The 17,650-nt window shown below is 35.4% G+C and overlaps 2 protein-coding genes across 2 annotated transcripts; both read right to left on the reverse strand.

Moving 5' to 3' along the window:
* Positions 1–2,456: 2,456 nt before the first annotated feature.
* On the reverse strand, positions 2,457–3,398 carry LOC143391836 (olfactory receptor 5B2-like). The gene has a single exon (XM_076844590.2). The coding sequence runs from the start codon at positions 3,393–3,395 to the stop codon at positions 2,457–2,459; it is 939 nt and encodes a 312-aa protein (XP_076700705.2). The 5' UTR covers positions 3,396–3,398.
* A 10,092-nt stretch (positions 3,399–13,490) lies between these two features.
* LOC143391837 (olfactory receptor 5B17-like) lies at positions 13,491–14,435 on the reverse strand. The gene has a single exon (XM_076844591.2). It carries the CDS (start codon positions 14,430–14,432, stop codon positions 13,491–13,493), a length of 942 nt encoding a protein of 313 aa, XP_076700706.2. The 5' UTR covers positions 14,433–14,435.
* Between the last annotated feature and the right edge of the window lie 3,215 nt (positions 14,436–17,650).

Below are 17,650 nucleotides of genomic sequence, written 5' to 3' on the forward strand. Positions count from 1 at the left end.
TGAGAAATAAAACCAAGAATCAATAGCATCAAAATGCTCTTGTGATAGCATCAAATGGGAAAGCAGTCTTTCTCTTTATCGTCTTTTGTATTTCCATCTCTAAGCTATGTTTTGAAAATTAAAAAATCTAACTTGTATATGTTAATTCTAAGTTCAGTTTTGTATAGTCAATATTTATGCTATCCATCCAAGCATTTTATATAATTTTTGTATATATTAGTTTCATGATTTTTCATTTATTTCTTTTTAATATTTCATATTTCATATTATTCATTAAGAATATATATTTTTATGTGTGTATACACACACACACACACACACATATACTTATGATGGTACTAAGCATCGAAACATGCACTCCCATGTCCATTGCAGCACTATTCACAATAGTTAAGAAGTAGAAGCAAAGTACCTTTCAACTGATGAAAAGATAAAGAAAATGTGGCATATATAATATATTTTATTCAGCCATAAAGAGCATGTTTCCATAATTTTGGTGCAATATGGATGGCACTGAGATCATTAGGCCAAGTAAAATAAGCAAAGTACAGAAAGACAAATACCACTGGGTGCACTGGTATTCCATTTATATGTGAAACCCAAACAGCTGTTTTCACACAAGTCGAGAGAGCAGTAGGTCCAGATGCTGGGGTGAGTGGGGAGGATGGAGAGATAGAGAAAGGTTGATCAGTGGGAACTAAGTTGTAGTTAGTTGAGAGCAAGAAATTCTGCCATGCAGAGCAGGTGATCCCACAGAACAGTGAGTGATGTGCTATAAATGCCAAGAATCTAGAAGAATGGACTTTGAATATTTATACCATAAAGAAATGACAAAATGTGGGGCTGGGGTTGTGGCTCAGTGGTAGAGCTCTCGCCTAGCATGCAAGAGGCATTGGGCTCAATCCTCAGCACCACATAAATGTAAAGGAAACATATTGTGTCCACCTAAAACTTAAGAATAAATATTTAAATAAAAAGAAATGACAAAATGTGAGGAGGTGTGTTTAACTATGATTTAAACACCATATAGTGTGTATAAGTATAAAAGTATCATGTTACTCTATTAATATGTACAGTTATGTATCTTTTAAAAATTCATGTAATATATAAAAAGGTAATCATACTGTACATGATAAATTTGTGCAATTAAATAATGATTTATAATAAAAAGACAGTTATTACAGCTTGAGAAAGATCACCTTATAGACAGTAGTGAATATTTGTGTCATATCACACGGCATAAGAAGTACCAACCTCAGCACTTTAGCTCATTCAAATATCATCTTACAAGTACTGAGTTGTAGAAGGCACTTACTGTGTAGAGAATGTAAATTAGACATGAGTGCACATTCCCGTGAATAGGTTTTGTGCTATATAGAGCTCTCTGATGATTAAAAATTACAAATATTGTTTCCTATGTTAGCATATGGAAGGTACTTTATCTTTATGGCTGATGGATACTGTCATGCTGTATTTTTCGTGAATATTTAAAATAATTTCACTTGTTTAATTTAAATGATTGAAGTAATTTTCCAAATGTGATCAGGTATTAAAACTTTTAATCTTATAATTTATGCTTTTCTAAATAGTTACCTAATTGTCATGTTACTTGATAGTTAATGAGAGCATTTCTAAATACAAATTATGAAATAGTTTCAAATTATCTAATTGAGGAGGATATTTCCAAAAAATCACCATTTCAAAAAGTGGGAAGGGCAAGAGGGGCTGGAAATGCAAATAACAATATTGCCACTAAGCAGAAAAATCAAAGTGCCTCCTGAACTTTTCTAGAAGTATATCTAAATGGCTTTTCTTATTGCTGATAAAAGTATAACCATAAATGGTTCAAAGATTCAACATATTGATACAATTGAACTCAAAGACCAATTATTTTATTCATTTAACAGATATTTGTTGAGGATCTACTATGAAACAAACATTCATTTAAGTTTTGCACTAACACTCTTAGAACACTCTCTCAAATAAATGAATAAATAATATTAGTCAAATTAATTATCTAATACCTCAATTACTTAAATTTTTTTCACCAAAATCAGTCACATTCCATTTATGTCTGGCAAATTTTCTACTCATTTATATGTACTCGTATGGGTATCTTTATGAAAATGTTCACAGTCACAAGTTTTTTCTAACTTTACACATGTATTTCTGCTAATGTGTGGTAGAGAAAGTGCATATAGATGAAATTTATTATTTCTTAATAAATTCTTTTGATAAACCAGAGGCAAAATAACTTATGATTTCTCTCACCATTGTTGTATAGAATATTATATTTCTGGATATGTTTCCTCGTTTCTACACAATAAACTGATTTTTGAGGAGGTAAGTAATTGACTTCAGGAGCTTGACTTTGATATGCACCTTAATATGTGGTTCAGCACATGGAGATCTGAGAAGCAAGACATTAAGTTATTGTGCCTCCTACAATTTTTAAATCAAAATCTTAGAAACATTTTTCCCTCTAAAACTATCTTTGAGAATGCGCTCTTGACCTCCTTGTTCCTGAGGCTGTAGACCACAGGGTTCAGCATGGGGATGACCATAGTGTAGAACACGGAGGCAACTTTGTCAGTGTCCATGGAGTGACTGGAGCTGGGCTGTAAGTACATGAAGATAACAGTCCCATAGAAGATGGAGACTGCAGTGAGGTGGGAGGCACAGGTGGACAGAGCTTTCTGGTATCCTGTAGCTGAGCGCATCTTTAAAATGGTGATAAATATAAATAGGTAGGACACTAAGATAATTAGAAGAGCAAAAAAGACATTGAAGCTGGCTACATAAACAAGAACCAGCTCATTGACATGTCTATCAGAGCAAGACAGAGCCATGACTGCTGGAATATCACAGAAAAAGTGATGGACCATGTTGGACTTACAGAAGGAGAGACTGAATATTTCTCCAATGTGGATGGAGGCATTCAGAAGACCACAGACATGGCAGCCTATGACCAGACAGGCACACACACTTGTAGTCATGGTGGTAGTGTAATGTAAGGGTTTGCACACAGCGACAAAACGGTCATAAGCCATGGATGCCAAGAGGAAATTTTCCACAGTGGCAAAGGCTATAAAAATGAACATCTGAGCAGCACAGGCATTGTAGGAGATGAGCTTGTCTCCTAGAAGGAGCCCAGCCATGGCTGTGGGAGTGACAGCAGAAGAGTAGCCAAAATCCGCCAGAGACAAGCTACCAAGAAAAAAGTACATGGGAGTGTGGAGACGAGAGTCAGTGAGAATGAGAACAATCATCCCAAGGTTTCCAAGAACATTAATGAAGTAGATAAGTGTGATCATGATAAAGAGGGCCACTTGTAGTCCTGGGGCATTGGTGAGTCCTAGTAGGATGAACTCTGTCACTTCTGTCCTGTTCTGCATCCATGTTATTCGGGAATCAGGAGATGCTCTTTAGCAAGGAGAAATGAAGGACAAGAGTGTCAATAGGTGTTATGAAATAGATATTTCCTTGAAAATAAAACATTTATACAAAACAGGTGAATTATTTCATTGCGGCAATAATACACATTTCAAACTCTTCCATGTGTGAATGTGAACTTAGCTGCAAAATTTAGTGCATTAATTATTTATTGAGTTAGAAACTTTTGAATCTGAAAATTCAATTTAAGTCAAACACTACTTGTCATATTTTAAATAATTCAAATTAATGCATGCTGAATTTTATGAATCAAACAACATAACATGTCGGGTAATGTGTATATAATTATATATATGTATAATTATAACATATAATGTAGTATTATATATATGTATATCATGCATCACATACACAAAATGAAGAAAGTAATGGTATCTAAAGCAAAATATTATTGTGAGAATTCAATGTGAAAATAACATCTAAATTCCGGGGGATTATGACTTTGTGTCAACTATAGTAATATTATCCATGTACAATGATGGATTGTATTGGTGTTGGCTTAGAAGTTGGTGGCCTTATAAGAAGCTTCAGGAATGGGTGAGCTCTGAAGTCTTGAGGTTTCCCTCTTGATTTGCATTTTCTCTCACTTAGGGTTACTAAGATTTTCTATGTCTTCTCTTGTTGTTCCTCCATCCATGACTGGCTGCTCTAGCACTACCAAGTGGCTGTTTTTTCTACTGCTGTTCTTGTTCAATTTCTTCCGTGAAATCCATATTTTGGCTTACACTGGAAGAATATCCATTTCTTATACCAATTCTTTCTTTCTATGGTATATTCATCTATTTAAATCACTGAGATTTAGGGCTGAAAGTTCCTAGTTTGTGCTTTACTGTAGCCTGCAGATCTTGCATTTCATGTAGTCCATAAATGTACACAATTAGTAAATTAAAATGAAAATGTTAAAAATATGCAAGCTTAATTGTTTTTAAGTACGAATTGTTTGGTAGTAGTGCTACAAATTGGTAACCCATCTTTTCCACTTAACAATAAATAATGAATATACATGTTAATAAACATTTACCTACAACATCAAAAAATGCAAACTTAAAAAATGTTCCTTTGAATCTGTTTCTGTGTAGAAGCAATGTTTTAATTCTTTTTATTTGAATATGAAGTCTTTGAAGGTAAGCACCAAAGGCTAACTAGAATTCCCTACCATCTTCTTCTTAACTTTCAGCAATCTTACTGCATAAACTAAACCCTTGGAGGCATTATATTTGCCAGTCTTCACACACATGAGCACTTTTTGGTATATGATCTATTCTATGACAATTGAGGGGGTCTTTATACAGAAGTGTGAGTGCATGTGTTATGCATGTGCAGGTATTTTTATTTTACCAGGAAGATAAATTAATATTTGTGCAGTTTTGTGATGCTCTATTATTATATATCTAGGATGAAGAAGATTCAAGATTTAACCTAATTTGGTCTTAATCACCAGCCTATTATTTTAATCACATAAATGTCAATGTATATAAATGTGATAGAAATAATTACAGTTATGGAGAAAATATTAAAATAAAAGTCAGAACTTTATTCTTAATTCTTTATAACTTAATTTTGTGTGCTTTCTTCTCTGGCTTAAATGAGAGCCATTTTACTTGTTCATTTTTTTGTTTATCTCCAATAATAAGAATGCATACAGAGAAGGTGAAATTACCACCTAATTATCAGAACGTCATCTATACTCTTGTTTTTGACTGAAATTTCTTAGTTTAGCAAAACAATGATATTTTGTAAATATCATGGAACTCTGCTGATATGACTGTTGACATTATACCCCATATCCGCCTCAGTTTTAAAGAAAAACATTCAAACTATTGAGTATAGCTATCCTACTATTTTGCTAGAATTTCAGATTTTACTGATTCTTTATTGAATACAGAAACTTACCTTCCTCTTGGGAACATGCAACAATCTTGAACAGGGATCTTGAAATACGAAATTCAACCACAGATTAATGCATCCATTATTTTAGAGAAGCTGTCTGTCTCAGGTAGTGGTTAATGGTCCCAAGCTGCCTAAGGCAGGAAAGAAAATGGAAAGAGTGGTATTAACATGTGTTCAAGTCCTGAGTCTAATGCATTTTTTTCTAGGTCTTTGGCAGAGATGGTCTCCTCCTTCTTAATTGTAAAATGAAGACAAAATAAAGATCTCTTCCACAAAATTTGCAGAATTGTGCTTTTAGATAGCAAATAAGGGACTGCCTATACAACAACAAGCTAAAGGTGGGTTATATTTTCATGTCATTTAATATAAATTTTATTTTTAGGTATTCCTTTAACTCTGTTGCAGGATTCTAGCAAATCCCCAAATCAGGACAAGGCCTGTGTGCATGAGCAACTATCAACATTCAGATAAATAAATGATGGTCGAAGGGAGTAGAATTAAAATCTTGTCCCTCTGAAATGAAGTCATCTGGCGTCATGTTGAATTTCAGAAACTAATATATGGGGACCAAGAGTCAATTATGAAGACATGAATCTCTCAGAGGATGCCCTGCAAGAGAGCATCTGTAACTCCTCTTTCCTAAAGAAGAACAATTAAACTGCCTGTGGGGACCAATTTGGAAATTTTGAGTATGCACATGTGCTTTGTATTACAGGTTAATGTATCAATAACAGTGATATGCACACTTTATAGCATATAGTTTTGACTTTTTGTTAAATATGTAGCTATGTAACCACTACCTAAATCACCTGAACTAATTTTCTAAGCTTCTTGGTGGCCAACCTCTTTTTTCACCCAGTGTCCTGGAAACCACTCAACAAAATTTTTAATTTTTCTTTTGCAAGAATGTCTTTTTGATTCTGGGTTTTGATTCTGACATCTTTTACTTAGCAAAACTCATTTGGGGGGTCCATCTATTTTGTTAACTGTATCTTCAATGGAACTTTTATGGACTTATGTTCCATAAGTCAACTGTAGACATTATTTTTGTCATATACTGATGCAGTACCATTTTTGTAAACTTCATTGTTTAAATGATTATTAATAAAGTCAATCTAAATATTGGTGACTTTTCTTGTGCGAGCAGGGGGTTTTATTTAATTAGGTCAAATAGATAGGAATTGGATTGCATCATCATATAGTAAATATGCTTATTTGAACTGTTTCAACTATCAACATTCAGATAAATAAAGATGGTCAAAGGAAGTAGAACTGAAATCTAGTCCCTCTGAAATGAAGCACTGGGAATCATGTGGAATTTCAGAAGCTAATACACAGGTATCAGGAACATTTTCAGAAAATCCCAAACTGTTTATGGAAGTGCTTCTGTCAGTTTTCATTCTCAAGAGCAATTCATTCCAATTTCATCATGTCTTTTTTTGCACTTAGTTTTTATCTGACCTTCCTGTTTGCTATTTCTCAATGATGGCTCAAGTTTTCCCAGCAAAATATTTATATTGTATCATTTTATTTTTATTTATTTGGTGTTTCTTTTTTTTAATTGTCAGATCATAGCTGAATACCCTTTGAGGTATGAGGTGTGATGTTTAAGCATAGTTAGTCATTGTGTATCAAACTTGGAACACTTAAGTTATCCATCATTTTAAATATTTATCATTTTTTGTGATGAGAATATGCAAAATTCTTTCTTCTAGATATTTTAAATTATATAACACAACATTGTTAGCTATAGTTATTCTCAGGGCCATGCATTTTTCTTGTTTTTCAAAGATATATCAAGGGTCTTTTCCTCAAAATATAAAAACACACAGAGATTTAACATATCATCACTTTTAAAGTCTAGGAGTGTTTTTATTTTATTATATTTTTCCCATAAAGAAAATTGATCCATTTTCTTTTCTACAGTCTACTCTGAGCTCCAACACCCCAAAGACTCATCACACCTTTCTCATTGCAGCCATGGGTAGTAGTAGTTAAATGTTTATCCTGTTTACTAAGATGGCCTGGTTTCATATCAAGCAAATTAACTATCAAATTTCAGTGCCTCATCTGTAATGAAAGTTATAATAATATCATATCTTCCTTAGAGGATGGTCAAAAAGATTATCACTTATATATAAACTGGGGAACAATTTCTAACATGCATAAGGTGTTCCATAAAGTTGGATATATTAATATTGTACTGTTTATAAAAATTGAGGTAGCATGGGTTGCATGGGTCACAAAACTAGTGTAGCTAAAGCCTTCCGTCTACTTTCTTGCATGTGCCTGCCCCATTGCAGTGTGACTGAGGCATGTGCTACCCATAGAAAATGAACCATAGGAGGGCTGAGTATGTGCCATTTCTGGGCAGGTAGGTTGGAGCATATATATTACCCTCTAGGTATCGCTCACCTGTCATGGAGATTGAAGAGGCTTCATGTTCCAGCAAGTGTAGGTAAATATGGTGAATTCCTTATCAGCCTATATATTTAAATGACTACACAAGGAAAGCCTTCATTTTGCCAGAAAACCTGTATTCAAATTCTAATAGATTTTTTCCATAAGTGGAAAATAATTTATATGTAAGGACAAAAGACCCTGAAGAGCCAAAACAATCTTGATGAAGAACAGAGTAAGACTCACACTTCTTGATTTAAAGCTGAATACAAATCAAAAGGAATCAAAGCAATTTGGTATTGGCTTAAGAATACAGGTCTGGGCTGGGGATGTGGCTCAAGTGGTAGCGCGCTCGCCTGGCATGCGTGCGGCCCGGGTTCGATTCTCAGCACCACATACAAACAAAGATGTTGTGTCCACCGAGAACTAAAAAATAAATATTAAAAAATTCTCTCTCTCTCTCTCTCTCTCTCTCTCTCTCTCTCTCTCTCTCTCTCTCCCACTCTCTCTTTAAAAAAAATTTAAAAAGAATACAGGTCTAAGCCAATGAAATAGAGTTGATGCTTCCAAAATAATCCCATATATGTATGGCTAATTGATTTTTCATGAGGCTGGGATTGTGTATTTAATGGGAAAAAGAATAATCTTCAACAAATGGTTCTAGGACAAATGGATAATAATATATAAAGGAGTGAAGTTGGGTATTGTATATTGAATATTTGCCAACAAAGTAGACTTTGAGTAGCCTTAACATACACACACAAAAGAAAAATGATGGTATAAGATGATGAATAAGTTAATTTGCTTGACTGTAGTAATCACTTCACAATGTATATGCACATAAAACATCATATTGTATATCTTAAATGCAATATATGCAGTGAAGCTGCATTCTTACTTCATATTATTTGCAAAAATCAAAATGATCAATAACCTAAATGTGAAAGCCACAGATATAAAACTGTTGGAAATATGGGGAAATCTTTTAGACTTTAGGCTTGGCAATAATTTCTTGTGTATGACACATCCACAAGAAACAAAGTCATAAATGACACTTCAACATTACACTCTTGTGCCTTAAAGTATGTTATCAAGAAAGTGAAAAGGAAACCCATGGAATAAGTAAAAGAGATATTTGTAAATCATACATCTAATAAGGGTTTATCATAGAGAATATATAAAGGATTTATACAATTCAGGCAGCAATGACAAAAGAAACTTCTATTTAAAAATGGCCAAAGCGCTTGACTAGACATTTTTGCAAAGATTTGTAAAAGACCAATAAGTATCAAGAAAAATTTTCAAAATCATTGGTCAAGAAGCAAATGCAAATCAAAACTATAGTCTGATACCACTTCACACCCATTAGAATAACTATTTATATATATACAAGCCCCAACAGAACAGAAACTAAAAAGTGTTGACAAGAATGTAAAGAAATTAAAATACTTTGACATTGCAGATGGAAATACAAAATTTCCCATTATTTTGGAAAACAGAATTATAATAGTCTTCAAAACAGAATTACCACATCCATGAGCCATGCTACCCCTAATTATATATCCCCAAAGTGGGAGCAACTTCATAAACAATATTTGTATGTAAATGTTCATAGCAACATTGTTAACCATTGCCAAGAAATAAAATGACCCAAACATACATCAAGTAAGAATACATGTAGAAAATACATCACAACACAAATCAAAAGAAATCTAAGTAATTTGGTATTGCTTTAAGACTAGAGATATAGTAATAAAACATATTAAAAGTCCAGAAACAAACACATCTATCTACGGATTATTGATTTTTCCTAAGTGTGTCATGTTTAAATAATGGGAGAGGAACAGGAACCCAATACAATGGAACATTGACACCCACTATAATACAGATGAACTTTGAAAGCATTATGCTTGGCTGTGATGTGGCTCAGGGGCAGAGCACTTGCCTAGTATATGTGAGCCCTGGGTTTGACCCTCAGCATGACTAAATATATAAATAATAGGAATAAAAAGGAAGAAAAATTATGTTAAATAAAAATCAGACATAAAAGTTCACATACTATATGGTTTCTTACATATGGCATATCCAAAATAAGTAAATCCATGGAGATTGAATGTAGATTATTGGTTCACAGATTTAGGAGGAGGAGGGAGGGAGAAAGTATAATGTCTTCGTAAGTGAAAAAAAAAAAACAACTTTGGAATTAGGTACATGTGATGTTATATGACATTATGAATGCACAACAGACTAATAAGTTGCAAACTTGTAAATTTTACTTGATGTAGATTCCATATAATTAAAAAAAGAGGAGAATCAGATAAATTATGTGAACAAAAGAACAGAAAATAATGTGACCAGAAGGCAGAGATTACATTGATACAGATAAAATCCAGGAAAGGCTGGCAGGCACCCAAAACAAATGTGGGACAAATTATGTCACAAAACTTGGTGGTACAAAATTCAAGTTGAGCTTTCTTCTGTGTCCAAAATTGCATCAATTTTACTGGTGCTAGCCATTTTATTTATGACTTGAGTATGTGTGAGGATTCCCAAATAAACAATTGTGGCACTAAACTGTGAAGGAGAAATACAAAAGTGTTTCAATCATGTATTCCCCATACTCCATCTTGTACCAACAGTGAGCAGATTTTCTTATGGCACCTGTGAGCAGTAATGAGAATAAATAATACTATTTACATAGAGGCAAACTCCAAAGTGGCAGTGGCATGACCATAGAGGATTTTCTTGCTCATACATGTGAGAATATACACAGAGGTTCAGTGACCCAGGGTCTTTCCGCTTAGTGCCTTCATCCTCCCCCATGGTCTGGGCTTTCTCCATACAGCTGGTGGGAAAGAAAACAAGCAGAGGGATCACATGTGGTGGTGGTGGTGGGTGTTCACAGGCCAATCTTGGAAGTAGCTTATGTGACTTGTGATCACATTTCATTTACAATAAGACAGTCATGTGGTCATGGTGAACTTCGAGAAATGGAGTCTAGCTCTGTGTTGCAGCAAAAAAAAGGAATATTTTAAAGGAAAATGACTGACCAGTCTTTTCCATTCTATCACTTATGGTTACCAAATACCCATTTTACACTTCCTCCCAAACAGAAAACATATTATCCACCTCCACCATGGAGACAACCGAATTCCCAACTAATCACTATGGAAGTTCAAAGTCCAGGCTTCAGAAGTTTAGGTCCTCTCCACGCTGCCCAGATATAGTTCCTGTGCTTCAATAACTTATGAACCAACAAGAAAACTTTGCTCACTGCACATTCATACCTATTGTACAATATTGGGCCAGAGTAAGATAATGGAGGGGAAACCTTTCCCATTCATGAAGGACCATCGTGAAACACGTATTGGTTAACTTTGAAATCTTGCTGAGTTGATATTCCAAAGGCTCCTCCACCCTGGTGTTGGGAAATGGCTCTTGATAAGTCTGAATTCTTCTCTCTGGGGAAAACACTGTTTTCTATTCTTTTCCATGGGTTTTAGTGAGGAGAGGATTTTAAAATCAAAGCTCACAGTCTTATTTATAGTATAATGGCCAGGTGGAGCTATTGCTCACAAGGAGAGACATAACTGAACCTAGAGTTGAGTATCAGTCTATGACTATGAAGAATGAAGCAGCCTGAGAAGGAGGCCCAGGCGAGGGTGTGACTGTCTTAGAAAGTAATTCAAGGAAGGTATCTGTGACCTGTATGTGGGCCACACTGAAGCGCTGTCTGAAATGAGTATGGGAGTACTCCAGGCAGAGAAATCAGCTCTCAGTCAGGGGCATGTTGAAATTCTCCAGGAACAGAGAGGAATCAGAGGGAAGGTGATATAGTGAAAAGGTAGAAGAGTGATAAGACAGAAGAAGGTAGCTCGACTGAAGTGTGATAAAGGTAATAAACTTTGCAAAGCATTTGCTGCTTAACCAAAGAATAATATTACTATTAACATGGCATTTAAAAAATAAAATTTGAGACAGTCTGGGGATGTGGCTCAGTGTAGAGATCTTGCCTGGCATGTGTGATGTCATGGATTTAATCTCTAATACTGCAAAATAATCAATACATTTTTAAGTTGAGGAGTAAGTAATAATAAGGTTCAGGTAAATAAAGACAATATTTTCTCCACATTTATTATAATATGCCTGGACAATGCATGACCACCATTTTTTTAACCAAATCCCTTACTTGATCTTGACCAAAAAATTAATTTATTAAATTGCTGTAATTATAACTGAATAAACTGTGTTAATGCTAATCTCATGTACTTCATTAAATAAACTTAATTTAAATTGTTACCATGTTTTTCTTTTTTTAATTTATTTTATTTTTTAAATACATGACAGAAGAATGCATTGCAATTCTTATTACACATATAGAGCACAATTTTTCATATCTCTGTTTGTACATAAAGTATATTGACACCCAATTCGTGTCTTCATACGTGTACTTTGGATAATGATGTCCATCACATTCCACCATCCTTGCTAATCCCCTGCCCCCTCCTTTTCCCTCCCACCCCTCTGCCCTATCTAGAATTCATCTATTCCTCCCATGCTCCCCCTTCCTACCCCACTATGAGTCAGCCTCCTTATATCAGAGAGAGCATTCGGCATTTGCTAACTTCACTTAGCATTATCTTCTCCACACCATCCATTTACCTGCAATTCCATGGTTTTATTCTCTTTTATTGATGAGTAAAATTCCATTGTGTATATATGCCACATTTTTTTTATCCATTCATCCACTGAAGGGCATCTAGGTTGGCTCCACAGTTTGGCTATTGTGAATTGTGCTGCTGTAAACATTGATGTGGCTGTGTCCCTGTAGTATGCCCATTTTAAATCCTTTGGGTATAGTCCAAGAAGAGGGATACCTGGGTCAAATGTGGTTCCATTCCCAGATTTCCAAGGAATCTCCATACTGCTTTCCATATTGGCTATACCAATTTGCAGTCCGTGTTTTTCTTTATTTTGCATGTTTCAAACAACTTCTCAAGTAAAGAAAATAACAAATTTGACAAAATTTTGTTTCAATTCCCCCTGTGTGAAGGAAGTCAGATCCTAGTGTGGTGAATATTTAGACCTACTTTTTCTTCTAGAAGGCACAGGTTCTCTGTTATAGTGCCTAAATCTCTGATCTACTTTGAGTTGAGTTTCACACAGCAAGAGAGAGAAAGGTTTAATTTTCATTTTGCTACATATGAATTCCTGCTTTTCCCAGCACCATTTGTTGAATAGGCTATCTTTATCCAGTGAATGTTTTTGGTGCCTTTGTCTAGGATGAGATAACTGTCTTTATGTGGGTTTACCTCTGTGTCTTCTATTTTGTACTATTGGTCTATGTGTCTGTTTTGATGCCAATACCATGCCATTTTTGTTACTATGGTCTATAGTATAGTTTAATGTCTGTTATTATGATGCATCCAGATTTACTCTTCTTGCTATTCTGGATCTGTTATTTTTCCAAGTGAATTTCATGACTGCTTTTTCTGAGTTCTATGAAGAATGTTATTGGGATTTTAACCATAATTGCATTAAATTATTTTGGTATTATGACCATTTGACAATATTAATTCTGCCTATCCAAGAGCACGGGATATCTTTGCATCTTCTAAGGTCTTCTTCAATTTTTTTCTTTAGTCTTTTGTAGTTTTCATTGTAGAGGTCTATGGCAATACAAATTTGAGTTTTCATATTGAGTAAATAAAAGCAGGATGAGACAGATTATTGTGGATTCTACATAATTAAAAGACTAAACTTAGAGAATATTTTGCCTTCTCAACAACTTTTTTGAAAGCACTCTTGACCTCCTTGTTCCTCAGGCTGTAGACCATAGGGTTCAGCATGGGGATGACCATAGTGTAGAACACAGATGCAATTTTGTCAGTGTCCATGGAGCGGTTGGAACTTGGTTGCAAGTACATAATAATAACAGTCCCATAAAATATAGAAACTGCCATGAGATGTGAGGCACAGGTGAATAAAGCCTTCTGGTATCCCTCACCTGAGTGTATCTTTAAAATGGTGGTGAATATGAACAGGTAAGAAACCAAGATAACAAGAAGTGCCAAAAAGATATTAAAGCTCGAAATAAGAAAAATGATCAATTCATTAAGGTGTTTATCAGAGCAAGCCAGAGTCATGACGGCTGGAATATCACAGAAAAAGTGATGGATCACATTCACACAGAAAGAGAGACAGAACATGTCTCCAATGTCAATAGCAGCAGTCAGAAAACCAAGGATGTAACAGCATATGGCCAGATAAGCACACACCCTTGTTGTCATGATGGTAGGGTAGTGTAGGGGTTGGCACACTGCTGCATAGCGGTCATAGGCCATTGCAGTCAAGAGGTAACTTTCCACAGTGGCTAAAAGTACAAAAAAGAACATCTGAGCAGCACAAGCATTGTAGGAGATGACCTTGTCTTCCATAAGCAACCCAGCCATGACCTTGGGAGTGACTGTTGAAGAGTAACAAAAGTCCACCAGAGACAAGTTACTGAGGAAAAAGTACATGGGGGTGTGGAGGCGGGAGTCCAGCAGGATCAACGTGATCATCCCCAGGTTCCCCACCAGAGTGATGAGGTAGACGACAGTGAACATTATGAAGAGAGGAAGCTGCAGTTGTGGGGCGCTGGTCAGTCCCAGCAGGATGAACTCCCTCACCTCCGTGGTATTCTCCATGGGTGGTACATTAGGACCACCAGGTGCTGTGTAGCAAAGAGAGCTAAAAGAATACATTGGTGAACAAAAGTCAGTCGAACAAAAATTGAAATGTATAAGCATAGTTTTATTATATAAATAAAACTATAAGCATAATTTTATTATAACGAAAATTTTCTTTCAATATTCTGGCATCTATGGTACAGAATGACAATGCAATTTAGTGGATAACTTATCTGTGCAGCAATAGACTTATGAAGAAGCAGTATCTGCTTGTTAAATTTCTGAACGGATTAACTAAATTGCAGGAAAGGAATGGGAGCTATCCAAGGTCACATGCTTAGAAGAAGTCTTTCTCTAGTTTCAGACCTTTTTAGTCTAACTGCTTGCACTTACGAAGTTCTGGCACGTAAAGAACTGTGTACGTATACGTGTATGTTCACTTAATCCTTTCATCAATCCCACTGGATTCATTAGTTATGCCTATGTATACATGAAGTAACTTAGTAGCAAAGAAGATGGATAAATCATTCATGATTACACACATATTAAAGGACAGACAGATCCAAGATTTAAAACCAACCATAGTGGTTCCAAACTTATATACTATTGGTGAATTTGAACTGATTTTTTAAAAATTTAAATTAATGTTTAAGTGATATATAAATTTGTAGAATTATTACATATTGATGGGATAACATGATGTTTTGATACATTTTGTAATTTTGACATGTTGAATATATCTATCTCATCAGTGTTAAAGTGAATTGATTTTAATTTTATTAAGTTTACACTTAATCAGTGTTTCTGTTGTAAGAAGCCTAATTATTGCATGGAAGAGAGATTCTCAAATTAATTCATGGTGAATGCAGTAGGGTAACTGCAGCATTAGAGACATGCACAGCCAGCAAAATTCTTTCTGAAGCTTGGAGTGGTGATGCATGCCTGTACTCCCAGCAGCTTGGGAAACTGAGGCAGGAGGATTGCCAGTTTAAAGCCAGCCTCAGCAACTTAGTGAGGGCCTAAGCAGCTCAGCGAGACCTTGTCTCAAAATAAAACATAAATAAGGGCTGGGGATGTGACTCAGTGGCTAAGCATCCCTGGGTTCAATCTCGAGCTAAAAACAAACAAAAAAAACCCAAACAATTAATTCTGAAGGAAAAATATAGTATCGTGTAAAATCCAGGGCTCTGAGAAAAGTGTCTTTGCATCACATATCAGCTCTGTCCTCTATTCCCTGGGAGACATGGGTTCTTCAAGGAGTCCTCAAGACCTGTCTTATTAAGTACCTTCCTGGAGACCCCCATTTTGGCTTGTGTTAAAAGAGTCCCCCTTGGATTCATCCTCATCCACATTGCTGTCGGTGCTAAGCTGGATCACAGACGTTGGGGGCTGCAGGCTCACTGTTGGGGAGTCAACACTCTCACATTAGTTCTTGCACAGGCATGATATTTAAATCTCTTTATTTGGAACTTCGAGAAGGATATCCATTCTTTTGTCACCACTAGTTACTGCCTGCTTACTGGCTCCAAAACCCATTATTTTACATTTTGAGATTTAAATTGTTTGCCAGTGACACAATTGCATTTGTAATACACACAAAAATGTAAGCTATGATTGTTATCATATGCATGTGTGTGTGTGTGTGTGTGTGTGTGTGTGTACATACACATTTCCTATGACTATTAATGTGTTCCCTTTAGGCCCCACTCTATAATGACCATCTCAAAATATTTAACTTAATCACATGTACACAGCCTCTTTTACCATGTAGGGCAGCATACTTATAAGTTTCAACAGTTGTAATGTAGATATTTCAATGGTCATTATTCAGGCTACAACAGTCTAATGAAATCAACATGTAGTAGGTAAATTGTCTCAGCATTAAAGATTTTGGGGTGGGTGGTATACTTGGGATTGAACTCGGGGACACTCAACCACTAAGCCACATCCCAGCCCTATTTTGTATTTTATTTAGAGACAGGGTCTCATTGAGTCACTTAGTGTCTCACTGTTCCTGAGGCTGGCTTTGAATTTTCGATCCGCCTGTCTCAGCCTCCCGAGTCACTGGAATTACAAGTGTGCATCACCATGTCCAGCCATGTTAAAGATTTTGAAGCTGAGGCATTGTTACAGGTCGCAGAACCAATTTCTTTGCATATCTGCAAGGGAAATTCAGAAAGAGGTCTAAACCTGTTCCTGTTCACATACCTAAAATGAATTCATCTTCCAAGGCAGATCTACCCAGTTTAGTAACAGTTTAGACTACAATGATTATTTGAAATTTGACTCATATAGATGATAAGAGACATAAAGTCATAAATAATAGATACAGTTGGATAGCCGTGAGAGAGGAGGTAGTGTTTATGAAGAATACTCTCACAAACATATGAATGTAACTTCATTTATGGTTAAGGAAAACAGAAGATTTAAGAAGTTACATGCTTCTCTAAAATTCCAAACCTAGTACAAGCTATTCAAGATACAAACCCATGTCTGACTGATTGCTTTGGGTGTGCCTTAAGTCTCTGCCTGCCAGATTTACCAAGTGCACAAGAAATGAAAGGGTGAGATTTCACTTAAAATGTAAAGGAGTATGGATCTTGGTAGTTTCATGATGAATTTTCTGGTGTTTAAGAATCTGCTACTCCAGTGTACTGGTGAGTTATCCCTTCAATGATAAGGAAAATATATTTAACCAGAATGAATTTACCCCCTGCTCAAGAAGAACATTATCTCTCCTAGGTTCTGCTCTTCCTGTTAAGGATGGTAGTGTGCTGTTTTATAAATATCAATTGTATTATTTGTGGGTAAAATATTCATTTTATTTGAATTCTCAATTTATGTCAAGGTTTGAAATACAGTGTTCAGCTATATTTGAACTAAAACAACTCACATAATAGTTGTACCATTATTTGCATCAATTTATATTTTTTACTAAAAATGTTTCTTGAACATAAGTGCTTAGCTTACCTTGCAGGTTGATAAGAAGGGAAAAGCAAGCTTGTGCATCTGAAATCAGAAACTCATCCCTGGAAGAATAAATAAATAATATTGAAGAAGCTCTCCCTTTCTCGTGTATTGGTCAAAAGGATCCAAATTCACAAATAGCATCATAAAGGTGGCACTAGGAAGCCCATCTTTAAGTTTCATCTCTACCATGGATTTGTTTACTCAGAAGAGTGAAATACCTTCTGCTGAGCTCAGTTTCCCTATTTGTGATTTAGAAATAATAAAAT

The sequence above is a fragment of the Callospermophilus lateralis genome, chromosome 2 (genome assembly GCF_048772815.1).
Source record: "Callospermophilus lateralis isolate mCalLat2 chromosome 2, mCalLat2.hap1, whole genome shotgun sequence".
Classification (NCBI taxonomy): domain Eukaryota; kingdom Metazoa; phylum Chordata; class Mammalia; order Rodentia; family Sciuridae; genus Callospermophilus; species Callospermophilus lateralis.